The 13,275-nt window shown below is 33.3% G+C and overlaps 1 protein-coding gene across 5 annotated transcripts in view; it reads left to right on the top strand.

Annotated features, from left to right (window-relative positions):
* CNOT2 (CCR4-NOT transcription complex subunit 2) overlaps window positions 1–13,275 on the top strand; it is a gene marked incomplete at its 5' end in the record, with an annotated part of 63,542 nt that overhangs the window by 32,584 nt on the left and 17,683 nt on the right. For 4 of the 5 annotated variants that reach the window (XM_080705239.1, XM_080705238.1, XM_080705237.1 and 1 more), the window contains 4 exons: window positions 6,634–6,781; window positions 7,471–7,653; window positions 9,927–10,006; window positions 12,439–12,564. In XM_080705239.1, coding sequence (XP_080561365.1) covers window positions 6,634–6,781; window positions 7,471–7,653; window positions 9,927–10,006; window positions 12,439–12,564 — 537 coding nt within the window. The remainder of the gene's footprint in view (window positions 1–6,633; window positions 6,782–7,470; window positions 7,654–9,926; window positions 10,007–12,438; window positions 12,565–13,275) is intronic. The other variant, XM_080705240.1, reaches the window with a different exon arrangement.

The following is a 13,275-nucleotide window of genomic DNA, read 5'->3' as shown; positions in this document are numbered from 1 at the left end:
ATTAAATTTGACAAATACTTATTGTAACTTGCCATGCTAGATGCTGCAGATAGGTATAAAAGAGACCATTTTTTATTCCATCTCTGTATAATTACATAGGACTGTAGCATTACTGTGTTTATTTTTTCATGTCTTTATTGTTTGTATTATATCCTTATACTCTACATGACAAGCACTCTATAAACAGTTGTTGGGTGCTAATAGTATAAGTACACAGATGCTTTTTCTTCAAAGTAAAGTAAGAAACTGAAGAGTTGCTGGGTGTGGTGACACGCGCCTATAATCCCAGTACTTGGGAGGCTGAGACTGGAGGGTCACAGGTTCACAGCCAACCTCAGCAACCTCATGTGGGCCTTGGCAACTTAGTGAGACTCTGTTTTAAAAAAAAAAAAAATAGGTCTGAGGGTATAGCTTAGAGGTAAGATGCCTCTGGATTCAGTCCCCAGCACCACAAAAATAAATGAACTAATAAGCAAACAAACAAAAGACTTAAAAGCAAAAAAACTAAGAAGTTTCCTGGATATTTCAAAGGAAGAAATAATCACCTATCTTTGAGAACATTAGGAAACAAGTCACAGATGAGGTCATGTTTGTGATTGGCTTTGAAGGGACTATGAATAAAGTCATTGTAGGAATGGAAACAACATCCACAGCATGGGATAGATTAGGAATGGTCCACTTTATGAAGGTAAGGGAAACCTATTAGCCCGTTAAACTGATTTCAGCCAAGAAGCACAGTCTTTACTTTGCTATGGGCTATATCTCAGAATCTAAGCTACTTTCCAAATTCAGGACCACAGCTATAGCATAGTCCATACACACCATAAGACATCTATTTTCTGTTGAAAACCATCACTTTACCCAGGTTATTTCACTTTTATCGTTATTAGGACCACATGTTGGACTTCTTTCCATATGTGTTTTGCCAAAAATATTTATTGACTATTTACTGTGTAATACATGCTATTTTAAGTACTTTCTATGAACTAATAGTCACAATTTCCGGAGAGGTTAAGGAACTTGCCCAAGGTTAAATAAATAGTAAGTAGTAGAGCCAGAATTGCATTACTTTGTAATGTAACAACCTAGAAGCTACATACTGCTTATTGAATGTCACCACCCTACAGGGCCATTTGCACATGGTAGAAGTTACCAGTGTTAAATCCACGTGTGTCAAAGAATCTACTGGAATGGCCTCTGAAGACATTGTGAAAGGATTTAGTCCTTCATTATGTATTTTGAGTGCCTACTCTGAGTATGATAGTATTCTAAGAATTAAGGATATTGCAGATGGCTAAGTTCCTGCCTTAATGGGGGGGAGACTGACAATAAACTTGTAGGCAAGTAAGTGAAGTAATAATATTGTTACTAAATACCATTAAAATTAAGTTAGGTTAATGGGGTGAGTGTATGAAATTAATATGCTACATAGAACAGGCGAAGAGACTGTCTCTGAGGAAGTAACACTTGAATGGAAACCTGAATGTTGAGGAGGGGAATTCCCTGGAATAATCCAGAAAACAGCTTTTCAGGTACAGACTACAAGTATTATAGTGCTAAATCACGCGAATTAAAGGAAGAATGAGAGAAGATTAATGAGTAGAATTATTTTTAATCACCACTTTGCTGTGTAGAAAGTGGACAGGAAAGGGGAGGAACAGGAGACGAGGCCACCGCTATGCTGCAACAGGCTGGCTGGTGAGAAGCGGTCAGACTTGAGATATTTTGGAGAGAAAGTTAATGTGACTTCATGATGTGGAATATGGAAAATAGGGATTAAGAATAATTTCTAAAGTTTGAGACCTGCATTACTTTGTGAATGAGTTATAATTTATAATAAAAATCTATGTTGAAAAAGAATATAAAATATACTTGTGAGTTGCATATAGCTATTGTGCTATTCCCGTAGAACTCTGAAGATACTGGCACGTTGTTTAGTACTTAGTTGGTTTAATATAGGAGCAGCCTCTCAGAGTTGGAGATGCAGAAGCCAGTTAGCGCCATCTGTGTTGCTTGTCTCTCATATCCTTAGCATGTAGAAGGCAAGCTTACTCCTCCACATGTATAAATAGCCCTCCCCCTTTGGATGGGGTCTTCCAGCCTGGGTTTGAACTGTTGGGCTCAATTAATCTTGCCTCTGCCTTTTGAATAGCTGGGATTATAGGCAGTATTGCTGCTTTGACTGTCTTCTCATCCTCTCAAGATGAACTGTTAAGCATTTATACTCAACTGACTCCCCAACAACTACCACCACAAAATACATGGGTAAATCTTTTTTGTTACATTTCATACACTGTTTCCTCCACAAAACCTTTTGATCCAGACCTACTCTATTCAGAGTTAGCAGTTCTTCCTACATGTAGATTGAGCACACTACTGAACTGTATGGCACTTATTTATGTAAATAAGTTAATTATAATATGAATATAAATAAGGCTATGAAATGATATGAGTAGTAAAAGTACATGGATAGATTTGAGGAGGGGACTAGGGAAAGAAGGAAGATTATAAATCAGATATTTAGTATGTGAAACAGTAAAATGTTTATTAAGATTGTAAAAAAAATATTGGTCTCAACACAAAGGTTTAATTTTTATTGGATTTAATACTATAGAACAGCTCTCAAATGTGGCTGTACCCCTAGAAACACTTGGATTTAAAAAAATCCTACTGACTATGAATTACCTAGACTCAGGCTAAATCACAATTTCTAGAGAGGAGAACCAGACATTGAAGTTTTCTGAGTAATGCAAAAATTAGCAAGTACCTTAAAAAGTAATCAGTTGATTATAAAAGAGCATTGAAATAGGAGCCAGAAAACTAGATTATTATCTTTATGCCTTTTTGCTTATAACCTTGGGCAAGTAATTTAATGTCTGGTTTTACTTCTTCATCTGCAACTTAGATGGATGAGTTCTGAAGTATTTTCTATTACTAAATTATTTTAATGAAGGAAATTACATAATAAAGTAATTTTACAGGGAAGATTAATCAGCTTAAGTGCAGGACAGGTAGGAGGTATGAAGACATTGAGATAAAGTTCCTTTTATGACTGGTGTCCTTTTCTAAGTGAAGGCTGGATGCTTTGAGAATGGATAGAGGGACCCTTTTGAGTTTTCTTGTCTCAATTAGGGATTCCCCCTATTCCCTTCATAAACATTTCCATGGGCTTCATTTAAGTGAGTATTCAGAGATTTGGTTGCTACAATTGAGTTTCTTCGTGGAACTTATACTATTAATATTATTTATCTCTAGCAAAAGATTGAATTCAGGTGGCACATCTGGTCACAGTACTAAGAACTGTGCTATTAATTGGTTTATGCAACAATTTATGGAAATAATTTCTGGGATCATATTCTTTAGGGTTTCTGAAAAATAATTAATAAAGAATTCACTCTTTAATTCTTTAGCACCCTGCCAAATAAAATAATATATTTAGAATGTGTTTACATAATCTTTCTAAAAGAAAAAATTCATTCAGAATTATAACACATTAAACTTAGTTTTAAATGAATGAAAAAGTTTTTGTTTACTTTCTGTTCCTTGTCATAACAAAGGAGTGGATAAATACCTTCTTTATAAGACTTAAAAATAAGGAGATAAGATATAGTAGTAGCTAACAGTTGATGTTTAAATATTCAATAAACTTGAATTCTGTTCTCCCACTTACTCAGACCTAAGCTCATATATACATAATTGCATTTTTCCCTGTTATAGTTCTTTTATGTCCTTCAAATCTTTTTGTTCTTTTTCATTTTTTGTTTGTATGTCCTATCCTTCGCCTAATATTTTGGAGGTGATTTTGTGTGATTCTTTTATTTTAGCTTTTGTGTATGTGTGTGGCAGGTGGTTCCAGGAATTGAACCCCAAGCCCTAATTTTTATTTTAAACCAGGGATTTACTGAATTGTGGAGGGCCTCACAAAATTGCTGAGGCAGGCTGGCTTCCAACCTGTCATCCTCCTGTTTCACCCTCTCAAATACTAGGATCCAGAGACCTTTTGGCACCACATCCTGCTTGTGTGATTATTTCTAATTTTACTAGTAAATGATTAAATTACTCCATCCTGGAACTATTCAATTCTAACAGTTTAATTCAAGTAGCTCAAATTTGATGACTTAGTGTACTTTATTCCCTAAAAGTTTTCATAGGTTTCTATTTATTGCTATTACTACTTTTTTAGAGAATTACAAGCGCGCACCACCACACCCTGCTCTATCAATTTTTAAAAAGGGGCCAAAAGTACATTTGACTTGGGGGAAGTGTGTTTTTACAGGGTGAATGTGTGGAGAAAGGTGAAAAAAGGAAAATTGGAGGAAAGAAGTTTGACAGATATTAAGATTAGAGAAAGAAAATGAAGGAAAGAGCAAAGATGGAAATGAGGACAAAATTTGAAGAGAAAGAAATATTTGAAAGAGAAAGGCAGATGTAAAAATAGATGAGAGATAATGCAGATCAGTTTCCTTCATGGTGCTTGTACAAGGGCTGTCTTCAGAGCCCGTGGTGCTGCCATTTATAGAGCGGTAGCAGCTAAGAGATCTCCCTTGTAGTCCTGGTTCTCTATGTTACCTTGGGGAATTCAGATAACATTTCTGAGGTTCAGATTCTTGGCCTGTAAAATGCAAATTTTAGACTTTTTTTTGGTGACAAGTAACTGGGAAGTACACTTCTATGGGAAATTTGGGGCCATAGCTGACTTCAGGGCAGCATGTTTGAGGAGTAGGATTGAAACTTTCTGAAATGAGGAACCTTTCTATCTTGTTCACTACCATTTCTCCATCAGCTAGCACTGCTTATCACATAGTAGGCACTCAGAAAATGCTCATTGAATAAGTGATGTGAAAGGTATGATTTTGGTGGTTCATTACTGGATTAGCTGGAGAGTCTAAAAACCGGTGTACTTGAGGGAGGGAAAAAACTAATTTCTTCTGATGAAATCATAAGCAGGCTGACATTTAATCTCATACTTCCTTTTTTGGTCATAACTTCAGAGAAAGTAGTTCCAGCTAGTGGCATTCTCATGGTCACAAAGCTTTGAGTGACCAAACATATTAATAGTGATTAAGCCAACATATAATCTAGTCCAGTTCCCTTTGATTTTCTTGAAGAAATTTTGAGGTTTCCCAATTCTAGACAGCTATAAGCCAAAATCCTTGTGATCACTTTGAAAGTGATGCATTGTTATGTGAAAAAATAATTTTTGCAAAGATGTTTGGAAGAAAATATTCATGGTACAAGTAGTACTTCATTTATTTAAGAGTGATTGTTTCAAAATCATCAGATATTTGAAATTCTTGGAACCCAAGTTAGACAATAAAAGGGGAAAGGGAGTCTTATATACCTAGAACCTAGTCATCTACCTGCTGACTAGATCTCACTCTGTCTTACTACTTTTATTTAACTTTCAGTTCAAATCAGTTTGGTTGACCAGTGTACCATTCTTAAGCAGACTAGAAACTGAAAGCCCAAATAATGTGGATCAGAAAGAGGAAAAGAGACATGCATAGACAGATAGGATGACAATATAAATGAGAGCTATATATCCTTACTTTGAGAGATAAAGGGGAATAAAATATATATAAGACAAACTATCCATGATAGTTATTTCAGATCATTATAACTTTATTTCATATCATCTAAATAAAAGTTCATAAATATGCCATACATTTTAAAAATAAGTTTGTCCAAGGCAGGTGTGGTGGCACACGCTTATAATCCCAGTACTTGGGAGGCTGAGACTGGAGGATTGCAGGTTCATGGCCAGCCTCAGCTACTTAGTGAGGCCCCCTGCAACTTAGTGACTTAGGGGGCAACTTAGTGGCCCCCTGTTTCAAAGTAAAGAATAGAAATTGGGCTGAGGGTGTAGGTTGGAGGTAGAGTGCCCCTGGGTTCAATCCCCAGCACCACAAAAAAGTTTGTCCAAATTGGTTAATTTTTATGTTTTATATATGAAAGGTAAGCTCATAATAGTCTTAAAAATGACACCTGTGGAACATGTACATCCTGCATTTGCCCTCAGGAGTACTAGATTAATAGTCATTATAGTTTGAAATAATCTTAAATGTCTGAATTTTTTGTCTGTGTATCAAGTTGAGTTTTTTAAACAGTTGCTGGCATTTATGTTGGTTTTGTAAAAATTGCAATATTGAAAAAAATAAGAGACTTCCTCTAAATTGCATCTAAAAAAGGATTATTAAAATTAAGTCTGCCTCAGTAAAGAGGGAATGAATGCCGTTCTGTGTACATCAATTGTGAATTAAAAACATATAAGACTATAAAATTACTTAAAGGCATATTTGTAAACAAGTTTTGCGAATATGCCTTTAAAATTTTTGAAATCAATCTCCATCCATTTATTGTAGCATCCTGTCACATCTTGGTCTTTTGACTAAGATCAAGCATAGTATAGTATTGTAACATTTATAGACAAAGTTTACTTAAAATAGAAATATGAAAATGATACTCAAAATATTAAATTTTAGACTTTTTGTTAAAATAAGAGCCCACTTGGAGTGAGTTGAATATATCCATTTAGGTTATTTAAAAATGTTTTAAATTTCTGGCTCCAGAAGATGGATAACAATTTCATTCCTGATGGCAATGAATTTCCTTCTTCTGAATTTTTTTTATTAGGTGCACTAGGCCTTCCAATGAGGGGGATGAGCAACAATACCCCTCAGTTAAATCGCAGCTTATCACAAGGCACTCAATTACCGAGCCACGTCACGCCAACAACAGGGGTACCAACAATGTCACTTCACACGCCTCCATCTCCAAGCAGGTATTTATTGATGGACCAGAATATTTCTCAAATGTATCTTTGTAGAGTAAGAAAGCTTTTACTTTTTTAATGAGGTAATTAATTGATTTTCTGGTTCAGTGCCTTTCACCGAGAAAAAAAAACCTGTGCTTATTTTATTTCATTGCTAATTGATAAGTATAGAGCCAGATGTTTTTCTCCTACAGCTAGCCTACTAGTTGTCAAGTAGGTGGATATTGAGGATTATTCACCTCCTGGGGAGCCTTTTCAAAATCTCTCTTTCTTCCTTAAAGATATATGATTCATACCACTCCTCAAATAATTCTGATCCTTGCTCCCTCACTACACATTTATTGCTTTAGTGAGTAAAACAAATGACACAGTTTGTGCATAATATAGAAAAGTTAGAATAACATGAATTTGGAGTGAAATTATTCTAAACATATGTGTGAAATACATTTGTAATTTATATCAGTTACACCAGTAGTTCTCTCGTCTTAAATACCTACCACCTTAGTTCCACTATAATTTTCCTTTTTTATTTGTTTACTTTGATTTTTCCCCCAAAAGATCTAGAAGGACTAGACAAAAGAACTTAAAAAGTTTAGGAATACAATTTGAAGGTATTCTAGGATTACACCAATTGATTATTTATAATTTTATTGAGTGATTATAGAGAGCTTATTTAGTATAATGGACTTCTTTTTCAGGGGTATTTTGCCTATGAATCCTAGGAATATGATGAACCACTCCCAGGTTGGTCAGGGCATTGGAATTCCTAGCAGGACAAATAGCATGAGCAGTTCAGGGTTAGGTAGCCCCAACAGAAGCTCGCCAAGCATAATATGTATGCCAAAGCAGCAACCTTCTCGACAGCCTTTTACTGTGAACAGGTAAGATGTTTATTGATACTGTGTATAATTGTCTTTTGGGGGTATCCTCAGATTTGCCTTTTCACATTTCAACGCTCTGTTCTTGAGTCTTGGCTTCTGTCTCATAAGTGTGTTTCATCATATTTTTATGAGCGAGGATTCTGTTACACATCTCACCTTTAACCAACTCTCAAAACTAAAGAAGCATTCTTTGAAACAATTTTCATTTTAGAAAGCTCATTGAATCTTTGTATTGTTGTTTTTGTTGCTGTTATTGTTAGGAAAAGGCTTGTTCTTTGGTTGCCATTTGGCAAAATTTTATTGATATATACTTTCTTTATTAACTGAGGTTGGACTCCTGTGTGGTAAGAGTTTCAGGTTCATGAATTGGCACTGGAGACATGTTTGACTATTATTAACTTGCTTTGGTTATACTTTGGTTAAATACATTCTCAACTAAGATTCAGTGTTGTCCTTTGGAGAATTGTTGACCAAAGACTTAAAGATTATGTCTGGTGTATTTAAAAGCAGTATTATGTCTGGGGACTTATAAAGATAAAATGTTGTGCCTTTTAATTCCTTTTCATTCTGTCAATTTGCACATAATATGCAAATAATAAGAATTATATAAGAGTTATATCTAAATCATAAGGCTTTCTTGCAAAAATAGACTCAAGCTTAATTTCATTTATAATATAGGCATATATACATATACATAGGTATATACAACACACACATATAAATATATAAAAAATATATATATATATATTTCAAACAGGGTTCTGGGGATGGAATAGGTTCCTTGAACTAGTTGTTATCATCATGCCCACTTAATTTATTTTCTTCTATCTAGTACTTGCAATACCTGGATTAAAATAGATTATTAGCACATTTCCTGTCTACTCTTCATCCCATAAGCTTCAATTCTTTTATGTAGACTCATGAGTATTTCTTCTGTAATTTCACTACTCTTATTTTTTTAAGTTATTATTTGTAAAGGGTTATCAAATTCTCATCTGATAGTTTCTAACTGTATAATTATTTCCTAGGCTTTATAACATCTTTCTGCATTCTTGTAGTTTGGTTCATTGAATGTATTTTTAAATTTTTGCCTTTCCCTATTTTTTTGTTGTCTTCAAAAAGCACTTTGCTTATAAACTATTCATGTAATGAGTCTCTAAATCTCTGCTTATTTCTACTATTGATAAATTGTATTTATTATAAAATGTTTTCATCTCTGAACATTTACTTTATGTTCAAGGGTATCTGTATCATCAGCAATTCTAACAGGATTAAACAAATAATTCCATTGACTTACTCTTTTCCAGAGGGTTGTTTCAGCAGCCACATCTTATCAAAAAGTTATTTGGCCATAGTTAGCTTTTCAGATTTAGGTAAAAACAAAACCTGTCATCTTTGAACAGGTTAATCCTGCTCAACACTGATATATCCTGTCTTTTATCATATAATTATTTGTTTGATGTTGAAGATACACAGTCTCCTTGTAGAACCTGCATTAACAATTCTTACTGACATTCTTAATTATTTAGCTTCCATTTTTGTTTCTGTTTTCTTTTTCTTGTCTTGATTAGGCTTGTGCAATTAAGAAAATAAAGTAAGGCATTTGCAGTTATTTATAAGTTGTGCATTAATTCAGAATTGGGGTACTGTATTTTTTTGTTGAGTAGATGAAAGGTAAACTATATTTAGGTAAGAATGATTTGTTTCAGAACACCAAATTCGTTTAAAGAAAAGCACCATTTCATTAAGGTCAGCTAAACATTTGTTGAGTGTGTTGTATCTTCATGTGCACTAAGGGCAGAGGATTCAAGAATGAATACGATATGGACTTTGTCCGTGACAAGTTTATATTCTTGTTGGGGAAACTGTTATGAAAAGTAATAGTAAGCTTCACCAATAAAGGAAGAAAAATGAGTATTCAGGAAGAAAAGTCTTTATCTTATCTACATATTTTTGAGATTAAGCCCTTCCAATATTCAGTAAGTTGACACTCCAAAGGACATATTGGTACCCTTAATCTCTTGTTTTTCTCAATTCTCATACATAAATTGTTTTTTTTAATGAATATACTTAAGGTGTTTTAGTTCTTGTTCATGAAAAGACTTTAGAGAAGTTTCTAAATAAAAATAGATAAAAATCAGAAAAACAAATTAGTATTGGTTGAAACATATTGTTGTTTTGTATGAGGAGATCAAAAGTATACACTTTTGTTTTTCTTCATCTCAAAGTTAGTGTTCTTACTGTATATCTAAAATTATTTTCTATGTACCCAGTATGTCTGGATTTGGAATGAACAGGAATCAGGCATTTGGAATGAATAACTCCTTATCAAGTAACATTTTTAATGGAACAGGTAAGCTTATTCTGGAGCTAGTACCCTACAAAATTATAGTAGATTTCTGAAATATAAAGTAATTCAACACACAGGTCTTTGAATATTATAGGATTTTTTTTATAGTGTCTTAAGTGGTAGAATTTAGTAGAGAGAAATTGTCAGGAAACTTAATCCAGTAAAGAGTAAACAGATATTTAACTACTTTTTCCCCCCCTGTAGTGATTTGTTACAACATCAGGATTGTTTTCTTAATACATACAGAGAGCCTAAACATTAACTTAGTCTATATTTATGCCTCATAATCCTTTTTGCGTCAAAACTTTTCCTGTCCTCAGCCCTGTCACATGAACAGTAATCTAGACCAGGTTGAGTGGTATGACGTTCTGATAATAGAGATCCAGATTGAAGAGAACCTTTATAATTATACGGAGAATGTAGACTTTTTTAAAATAGTTTTGATAGTACTAATTTGGTTATTTAATATTTAAGAATTTTTTATTCAGTTGTATATATAAAATTTAAAATAAACATGGAAAAACCAATTTTGATTTTGACAAATGTTCCTACAATCTTTTGGTTTATGTTTTATCAGCCACTCTGGCCGAAAGAAAACGGGGATCAGTCTTGGTATTTTGTTTCAGGTTTCACCCTCTTTACCCTTGCCTCCAGACCCTTTCCTGAGAAAGAAAATAAAGGATGTTATGATTATAGGACCCAAAATTGAGCAGGGTTATTGGGAGAGAAATTCATGTAAAGGAAGAATTAGGTGAAACAACAAGAAATGGAGCATATGTTAGAAACATGAGAAAAAATTTAATAAGGAAATGTCATTTGTAGCTATGGGCTTTTAATTTTATATCTTAATGTAGTCTTAGCAGCATAAGTTGATCAAACAAAAATTAAAACTTTGGAGAAAACTTCCAAATTTCAGGGTTTGCATGTGGTGTATTGTGTTTAAGATGTTAAAATGTACTTTTTCATATTTTAGTTATTTTATGAAATTAGACTGTGAGTTCAGTAAGGTTCCCCCCACCCAAAAAAGGACATAGAGTAACATATGTCTGAGAGTGCCACCTTAAATTCTGAGTTATGATCCTATACACTGCAATAAAATCTTACTCTTTTAAACATTCCGTTAACAGTATATTTTGTACTTGAAAATTTATTTTCAAGTCTTTCCTTAAAAATATAAATGTAGGGGCTTATTAACCAATAAGGTTAAAATATATTCCCAAATAACAAATGGCAAGTTTAAATTACATTTAGTAGGACCTAAAAATGTGTATTTAAAGTTAATATATATATCCAAAGTTCATGATTAACATGTAATCAAATTCAAGAGCGGTTATTGAAATAGTATATACATTTTTAATTCCTATTATTTTGTTCATATGATATTTTAATTGAAAATTTATATACTATTTAAAAATTTACATACTATATAAAAATTATTCAGGTTTACTCATAATTTTAAATTATCACCTGTCTTGACGTGCTAATGGAATCTATTGTTTTTTTTTTATCTTGAGATAATAGTTTAGATTCTTTTAATTATGAAATTTGTAAAAAGTTATAATTGGGAAACAGCAAAAATTGAAAATGGTCTTAAACAAGATGAAGCAGATTAAAGAAAAACTAGAGCATAAGCTGAATTGGAGGTAAAAATTAGTTCTTCAAAACTTAAGATATAAGGTTGTAAGAGCACTAAAAGTTGAAAAAATTAAGAGATTATTAAAATGGGCAAAATGAAGATGGATTAACTTAATTTTAAAGGAAGCAGACTTGTTTAAAATGAATAAAAATAAATTTTATTTATTCAATATATATTTATTGAGCGCCTACTGTGTAATAGGTAATATAAGCTTCTGAGATTGGTATCATTTTCCTGTATTTCCCAACCACTCACCAAACACGGAAGCTCTATTTATACCTTCATCCTTCAGAACACACATACACATATTTGTACATGAAACCAGTAGGTTTTAGGACAGAAGTCCTGGGGGCTTCTCCTATTACCTGTGCCTCAGTCTTTTTGAAGGAGTAATGTTATTGCCACGTCATGTATATCTGAGATTCCAAGCATTCCAGATAAAACCTCCATTGGATATGGTGAAAATTGCAGTTAGATCATAACAATCTCCCTCTTATTAGCTAACAAGCTATAATTTTTAGGTTTCCATCTTCCATGGGGGAAATAATGTAGAATCTTCTTATTCTCTATTCCAAGTCTCCAGGATTTGGAATTTTTAATATTTTGGTCGCATATGCTTTTCTCAATTGCACATGAAATTCTTTGACAGGAAATCATTTTATAAGCACATACATGTACCTACGATAGTGCTCTGCATTATTTAGGAAGAAAGCACTGTAATTTTATATTGTGGTTGGTTTTTATAATCTCATTTTAAATTTTGTGGAATCAATAACTCCTATTCTTTTTTATTATTTAGATGGAAGTGAAAATGTGACGGGATTGGACCTTTCAGATTTTCCAGCATTAGCAGACCGAAACAGAAGGGAAGGAAGTGGTAACCCAACTCCATTAATAAACCCCTTGGCTGGAAGAGCTCCTTATGGTAATTAAGCTTTTTTTTAAAATGATGGCCAATGGAAACTTTCCATTGCATGTACAACACATGTGTACATATGCATGGGAGTGCATACCACATACCTGGTCGTGTTTTCCAATCAGGTTAATTTTATCAGAATTAATATTTGAAGAATTTTTTTTTCCCCCTCAGCATCCCATGATAACACAGTTTAATGGTAAAACTGTACAAACTCCAAAAGGAAATCCTCATTGATATTTAGAAATTATGTTCTTCTGGTATCTCTTCATTAGTTCACCTTGAGAGATTTTTGTGGTTTGCCTTTTTTTAATTCCACATTTTTCAAAAGAAAATATTTCTCATGATTAATAATAACAATACATGGAAGTTTGTGTAAACCCAGGTTTTTTAATCTTCACAGTATTGACATTGGGCTGGATGTATAACTCTTTGTAAAAAAGGAGATATGAGAGCATTGTCCTGTTTATATAGAATGTTTAGCAACAATTCCTAGGTTAGCCTACTAGCTGCCTACCGTCATTGAGACATGAATGTTTCCAGAAATTAACACACGTGCCCTGAGTGAAAAACCTGTTCCCTATTGAGACCAGTTTATGTAGTTGTTTTTTTTTTTTTTTTTTTTTTTTTTTTTTGTTGGTGGTACTGGGGTTCCTGGAAGCCCTTCTACCTCCGGGCTACACTCCCAGACCTATTTTATATTTTTTTATTTGGAAACAA

The sequence above is a fragment of the Muscardinus avellanarius genome (assembly GCF_963383645.1).
Source record: "Muscardinus avellanarius genome assembly, chromosome: 11".
Taxonomy (NCBI): domain Eukaryota; kingdom Metazoa; phylum Chordata; class Mammalia; order Rodentia; family Gliridae; genus Muscardinus; species Muscardinus avellanarius.
The sequence above is the reverse complement of the archived record's forward strand: the minus strand, read 5'-3'. Positions and strand labels throughout refer to the sequence as shown.